A 7645-nucleotide genomic window follows, 5' to 3' on the forward strand; every position below is an offset into this window, starting at 1 on the left:
AAAACCGACTTATATCGAATACCCTATATGAGTGGGTCACTTATAACTTAATTGGCACTTAGTATGACAGAAAATATATACCAAAGTCAATGGCGCTACTCACAAAAAATCAGAAAAGCGAAAAAAGGTTAGTTTTTAAAAATGTTTCAGAATTTTATTCAAACTCACCCATTATTATTATTATTGTGTTCTTTACGCGATTTAATAGTGAATATTGAACTATTTAGATATGACCTTCATTAATAAAACATGCACAAACGAAACCTGCTCCAATCACGGAAACTGCATTACGGCCACGGTGAAGGACAGATACAATTGCAATTGCGAGCCAGGATATTTTGGAAAAAAGTGTGAGAGTGGTAAATACACTCTATCTCTCGTTGATTCCTTCACTACCACGTATAAGAATAAATGTCCTGTAGAATCCCGTCTTTTGAATGTATTTCTGATTTAAACAATTGCGAATTAATATGGAGTTTTCTGTAAAATTTAATTCGTTTTTATCTAGCATCTTAGATAAACTTATTGCATATAGCATGTCGTACTTCTTCGGTAATAACGTTCAGAAAAATTGAAAAGCTAAACCGGGATTTTCAATCTAGGTTTGACAAACATAAGATAGTCGTCAGTCAATATCCTGGAGGCATAAATAACGCCTTTTTTATTCATTTCATCTAACCAAACTTTCGAAAGGCGAATTTCAATTGCTCATACTGAGAAAAATGGGGAAAGGACAAGTTCTTATTTTTTTTCTATTTGAAAAGATAAAAGACAATAATGAAATGTATTGAAATATTGTTTGCGGTTTTATTATTTTATTCAGCGAAAATGAAACAATACATTATTTAATTTTCAATTTGAAATACAAATACGAATACAGTGATTCCTAATATTTGAACTATTTTTTGGCAATTCATTAATATTGTTCATTTATTTACATAGACTATCCTAAAAGTCTAATGTAGGAAAGATAATGAAAATTAAAAATACATGTCTAGTAGTTTTAGTCAAAAATATTTGTGAACATAACTCTTATACAGCACTATAAACGGTTTCAAAACATAAGCTTTAAGAAAACTATACACTTCTGTTGTTTTCGACCTAGCATAAAGAACCTTTTTATATGAATGTGTCCGAAATTAAATTAAAAATAAATTAAATTGCAAAGTAGCATTATATTCTTGTATATCCCCACAAAAGGTTCTCTTTTAGTCAAACAACCCCGTAACGGAACTACTATAAAAAGACAAAATGTATTGTTGTTTCACAAACGCTTAACCTTAAACGAATCGTTGCGAGTATCTGTACACAGAAGTATGTTAGAACAGTTATTTGACACGTAGTGGACCTTTGGATCGCTTTGTTATTATGTTATTGTTCTTTTTCTTTGCTTTACTTCTCATCGTTATGAAATAATTGCTTTCCTCTTCAACTACTGCATCAATTGCTTTGAAATTATTAGTTGTTAATATTGATTTTGTCTCTAGAAAACTAATACTTTCGTTTATTCCTATATTTTCTATTAATCCTATGAGATCAGATATTTTATTCAAAATTTTGCTGTATTAATTTTTACTCTTGGGAACACTGTTTTTAACTTATTACAAGCGGTTCCACGATCGATATCAGGCTATAGCTACAGACACGGCACTGATGAGTTACCATATCGCATATAAATATTTATATTTTACATTGAATATATATATATATTGATTTTATAGATCTCATAACAATCTCCACAGCAAAAGGAACAAGAAGTTTGAAAAGAGGAGAAAGCCCCGATGCTCAACTCAACATTACATCATATGATGGGAACGTTAATGTTAATGTGAGAGATCAGAACAACGTGAAAATTAATTCCGTTACGACCAGCAATATCAGTAGCAGCAATCCTTCAACTACATTGACAATCAATATTGGTCCCATAGATGTTCCATCGACAACTATTTTATACAAGTTTGTAGCTGGACCTCAGGGCAACAATCCGTCTTACTCAAGAATGGTTACCTTGACGTTGGTAGTTAGCGGTATGTATGAAAATAAACTATATTTGCTTAACAAATCATTAATGGTGTTCATGATATGTGAAGGTAAAAAAATTGATACACGAGTATTCTGTATCATCATATTCAACGATACAAACACTGCTATAAACATAATAATGGTAAATACAAACAGTACATTTTTTGTTTCGCTTGATTAAATATCAATGATTAATATGATTCTACCAAAACGATTTTTCACATTCGATCCAGAAACTAAAATCTTTCGCGATGTCTTCTTAGAATTGTTCGATGCATATCGACTGCAACTTTCTAAAACGTGTCTATGGTTTAAGAAATGGGATATATCATCAAAATGATGTATCTATGTTTCTATTTGAAAATAGCATGTGGCTGTAATGGATTCACGACATTTTTTCTTGAAAAAAAAACGATAAATTCAACTAGAATATTGATCCCAATTGGGACAGCTCAAATGCGCAATATTTGTACTGATTTATTTTTAGACGCCTGCGATATATCACCTTGTAAAAATGGGGCAACCTGTCAATATTTGACTGCAGAGCCATATTTTAATTGCACTTGTCAGTCAGAATACAATGGAACTACTTGTGAAGGTAAATATTAAGATCATTTATATATAGGTACCTAAAGTTTACGAAAAAATAAATTGGTTCAAAAAAGGAAATGGTATAAACATTCAAGTTTGTCTTTCACTTATAGTAAATGTACACAGTTTCAGTGCATAAAATTCAACAATTATACGCCAAAAATCTTTAAATAAATCTATTTACATTAGTGTCTTATTACTTGATCAATTTTTATAGTTTTGTTCTGCTCGATAGTAATTAACTTAAATGATAATGTATTGAAATCTCAGTTTAGTTATCGTTTACAGAATTAAAGTATAAGTTGAATGGAAACTGCAAATATCACGTCAACTATTACTATCAGAAAACATTCGCTGAAGCAAATACAACTTGTAATAGTCTTGGAGGAACAGTCGCGATGATGAAAACAGACGCAATACAGGATTTAATTGAAAGTCAAATAATAGCTTTATATGGTAATGGAGGTGACACAATTGCGTTTTGGATCGGAGCTTACAAACCACATACCGATTGGTTATGGGTTGACGGTACGCCAATAATCAACGGGAAGTGCTGGGCGTGGACTGACGTTAGCAATGAGGATGGATATTTGTTTATGAGTTCTTATGCTACAAAAAGGAATAATATGAAATGGTTTAATAATGACGGCGCAACAACCCGAGGATATGTTTGCGAGGTTCCAAGTAAGTCTACTATAGTATTTAGCATATTATCCCACCAACACTTTAATATAGGTATAGTTGCTAAATTGTTTTTTTATAAACTTCCACATTTCTGTGTCTGAGAAAATAAATAAAACTATTATATACAGAGATAATACTTTGTTATTATACCCGATCAAAAAAATGTTATCGCTGAATTAATCTGAAATATTGATGATAACTAAGTTCAACTGGACACTGTGAACATAAAGTTAATTGTGTGATGCACAAAATACAAACCGATATGTTTCGGTTTCATGATGCAATAAACTAAATGACGTATGTTTCATCATTTTAGCTGTCGACTTATGCTCTTCAAACCCTTGTCTTTTCCGGGGGACCTGCTTAACTAACGGTTGCCAAAGAACGTGCAAATGTTCGGATGGGTTTACGGGAAATAATTGTGAGACGAGTAAGTTTGGCAAAATTGCGTTAATACCTGTTTTTATGAAATATATTTAATGCATGAAATTAATGAATGAAAAGCTGCCATTATACATGATCTTCATTACATAATGTTTCAGAAACCATCCCAACGATTGCCATTGTTGTCACTTGTGTCGGAATCGCAATTGCTGTAGCGTTGGTTGTTCTTTGGATCATTAAAAAGTATGAATTCATATATCGTTTACATTTTTAATATTTAAATCTTGATAAATTTCTAAAGCAAGTTCAATCCAATTAGAAAAAGGAGCAGAAACGAAGAAAAAAAATCTGCCAGAATACAACGATCAAAAGATGCTTCCACCATTAGCCCGTATGAAACCACAGTTTTATCAAATAGTGGCTCACCATCAAGTTCTAAACAAATTCAACGTGAGTCTCCGTACATCTACGACAACGATACCACATGTTATGAACAACCAATGTCGACAATCAAGAAAGCTAAAAACAACAGAGAAACATATGAAAATATAAATCCCCACAAGACTTGTGATATCAAGTCAGATTCAAGTTAAACTATGTGAAAGAGAGTAAAGCCGGAACGTTGAAATATTAAACGTTAATACTGTGTTGGAACGGAAACATCATACGATGCACCAGCAGCTTCACAAAACTTCAAATGAACATCAATCAAAGAATAACGTGCAATTCAGAAAATGTCATATACCTGATAACCTGTAGAAAGTGTGGCATGCAGTACGTCGGTGAAACAGGCAGACATTTAAAATACAGAATTACAGAACACATTAGAAGCATCAATCAAAAAAGTAAAGATCTTGCAGTTGGCAAACATTTCAATCAATCAGGCCATTCCATCAACGACTTTCTGGTAATTGGAATAGAAAAACTATATCGAGATCAAGTATACCGGCAAACGAAAGAAACCTATTTTATTAACAAATTCAAAACGTTAGAACCTCTATGGATGAATTTAAGAGATGGATAAATTCACAATTTTTGCTAATTTGAACATTACATTTCATTGTCACTTACACTTGATTTCTATTTCGCGGTTTAAGTCATTTCCTTACATTGCAGCCATGACCCTTAAATGAACTTAGGCGATACCACAGTCGGAGTCACGGGATAACAGCATGAAATTGTTTAATTTTCTTATTAATTGTCCCTCACTACACTGTGGGGTATCTATTGATTTTAAATCAAATTTAGCTTCCCTATTGTTCTGGCACTGTCCCAATTTTATTTATATCTCTCTATCGCAAACAGACCCAACATTTGAAACCAATATTTATGTGCATGCAATTGCGTTTCTTGTTATAGTTGTAAAATTCTTGTCTGAAGAAGTCTGACCTCGGTCAGACGAAACGTTACAGAAATATATTTGTGTTCGTGTGCAGCAAGACTCTTGAATTGAATAACTTGTCCAGTATTGGATTTTTTTGGGGCAATTTTGCATCAAACTTCTTTGATTTTATTCTTCAATATTAACAATAAATTTGCGAGATAATGTAATCAGAAGATTGTAACACAGATCATCATAAACTGTTAATATAATACAAATATTGAAGCTGCAAAGAGCTCAATCATCTAGAACAGGGTCGTCTAGTTTTGATTGTTTTGCGATAACGTCATATAGAGTAATAAAAGACCAAGTGTATAAGCGACTATTGCACCTTTATTTATCCTCCCAGTTGGTTTCGATTCAAAATGACACTAATGGCTCGTTTGAAAGGGCTACAGAGCGCATTCCAGGAAAATAAACAAATCGTTTGTATCACATCTTTTTATACTACATCACTCGAAAAATAGTTTTCTCAATTTTTTGTTTTCTTCAATCTGGAAAATACAGAGCGGGCCACTGCACTGCACAAAACTACGCGATACAAATGTACTTGAACATAACAAAACGTCCGAAACTGGAAACTGAAACTGTGGGATGGAGTAACTTTTCGCTGCAACAGATCACCTGCGGTACAAAATAAAGCTCAACACTAGTGTCGTGAAAAACAAGGAATAAATTACGATTTTTAGTGGAAGTTGAAGATAATTACCACTTTTAAATGTAAAAATCATCCCTCTGTTCATGAAAAAAGTACTTTGATTGATTCATTTGCAAATTAGCTTTATGGAATATTACAATGAATCGTCCGAAATGATTTCTTACTAAACGAGATTTAGGTGTATATATTAACGTTCAAAAATAGTAAAGTACACCTGACCTGGGAAATTGATTTGCAAATTAGCTTTGAAATATTCCGATGTTTCGGCCAAAATGATTTTTTACAGGACAACATTACCTGACATTAATTTCTATTTTATAGAAACTTGCCACGCATTAGTTTATTACAGATGAAAAGAACATATAAATACCATTCAGAAAATAGTAAAATGAACTTGACTTTTATGGGGGATTGATGTGCAAATTAGCTTCGAAATATTCTTATGCTTCGTCCAAAATGGCATTTACGGCACAACATTGTATAACATAAACTTATATTTTATAGAAATTTGCCTCGCATTAATTCATTACAGATGGAAAGAACATAAAAATACATTTTAGAAAATAGTAAGATAATCTTGATTTTTATGGGGGATTGATATGCAAATTAGCTTTGAAATATTCCCATGTTTCGTCCAAAATGATTTTTTACAGGAAAACATTACCTGACATTGATTTTTATTTTATCGAAACTTGCCACGCATTAGTTTATTACAGATGGAAAGCACATAAAAATACTATTCAAAAAATAGTAGAATGAACTTGACTTTTATAGGAGATTGATATGCAAATAAGCTTTGAAATATTCTTATGCTTTGACAAAATGACACTTACGGGACAACATTGTCAAACATAAATATCTATTTTATAGAAGCTTGCCACCCATTAGTTTACTACAGATGGAAGGAATATGAAAATACTCTTTCAGATAATAATAAAATAACGATCAGTAGAGGTTGCTCGAAACTAACTCCCAATCCTTTCTCTATGCCTTTGCGCTAATGGATCTGTATGCATGTAATGCAAGGATGCTGTAGCAGGAATAAAATACCATAATATGCAATCCAAGAGTCCTGCTGCACACTAACACAAATATATTTCTGTAACGTTTCGTCTGACCAAAATCAGACTTCCTCAGACAAGCAGTTTACAACAATGACAAGAAAAGAGCAATCATGCAGTTTAAATATGGAGAAAAATAAATTTGTTTGAAATTAATTGTGACTCGACAACTACCACAAGAAAAGAATTTAGAAGCAATACTAAACAGAATTCAACGCTTTTAAAAGAATCACATTAAAAAGACCATGGCTATCAAGATCTGAGACTAGAACACATTGATAAATGTTCTAGTGAAACTTATTGTGAAATCAAGCACGCCGCGGAACAATTATTCCATGCTGAGAACCGATCGCATTTTTTTGTTTCGCAATCTGTTTCTGAATATCAATAATTGTTTTTTCATTGTTTGGTCACAATTAATTTCAAACAAATTTATTTATCGCCGTATTTAAACGGCATGATTGCTCTTTTCTTGTCATTGTTGTAAACTGCTTGTCTGAGGAAGTCTGATTTTGGTCAGACGAAACGTTACAGAATAATAAAATAAACTTGACTTTTATGGGGGATTGATATGCAAATTAGCTTTGAAATACTCTTATAATTCGTCATAAATGATTTTTTACAAGACAACATTGATTGACATAAATATCTATTTTATAGAAGCTTTCCACGCATTAGTTTATCACAGATGGAAGAACATATGAATATCTTTCAGAAAATAGTAAAATGAACTTGAATTTTATGGAAGATTGATATGCGAATTAGCTTTAACCCTCCTTTTACTTTAACTTTAAAAACATCGTAGCAGAATTTGCACTTTTATAACATGTGGAATAAAATATGAGAATTAAAAACATTTTGCCA

General features: G+C 32.1%; 1 protein-coding gene across 1 annotated transcript; it reads left to right on the forward strand.

The window, feature by feature from the left end:
- Window positions 1-229: 229 nt before the first annotated feature.
- Window positions 230-5053, forward strand: LOC120336008 (uncharacterized). Its single transcript, XM_078119165.1, has 7 exons — window positions 230-359; window positions 1722-2027; window positions 2510-2620; window positions 2902-3297; window positions 3614-3727; window positions 3840-3924; window positions 4001-5053. Exons 1-7 carry the CDS (start codon window positions 230-232, stop codon window positions 4272-4274), a joined length of 1416 nt encoding a protein of 471 aa, XP_077975291.1. The 3' UTR covers window positions 4275-5053.
- Window positions 5054-7645: the final 2592 nt, after the last annotated feature.

This window comes from Styela clava, chromosome 2 (assembly GCF_964204865.1).
Source record: "Styela clava chromosome 2, kaStyClav1.hap1.2, whole genome shotgun sequence".
NCBI lineage: Eukaryota > Metazoa > Chordata > Ascidiacea > Stolidobranchia > Styelidae > Styela > Styela clava.

Excerpts from the sequence above, each read along its gene's own strand:
- LOC120336008 (XM_078119165.1), top strand. The coding sequence starts at position 230 with ATGACCTTCATTAATAAAACATGCACAAACGAAACCTGCTCCAATCAC. Across the intron at positions 2,621-2,901 it reads CAATGGAACTACTTGTGAAG|AATTAAAGTATAAGTTGAAT; the intron begins GTAAATATTAAG and ends TATCGTTTACAG. Across the intron at positions 3,925-4,000 it reads GTTCTTTGGATCATTAAAAA|AAAAAGGAGCAGAAACGAAG; the intron begins GTATGAATTCAT and ends CAATCCAATTAG.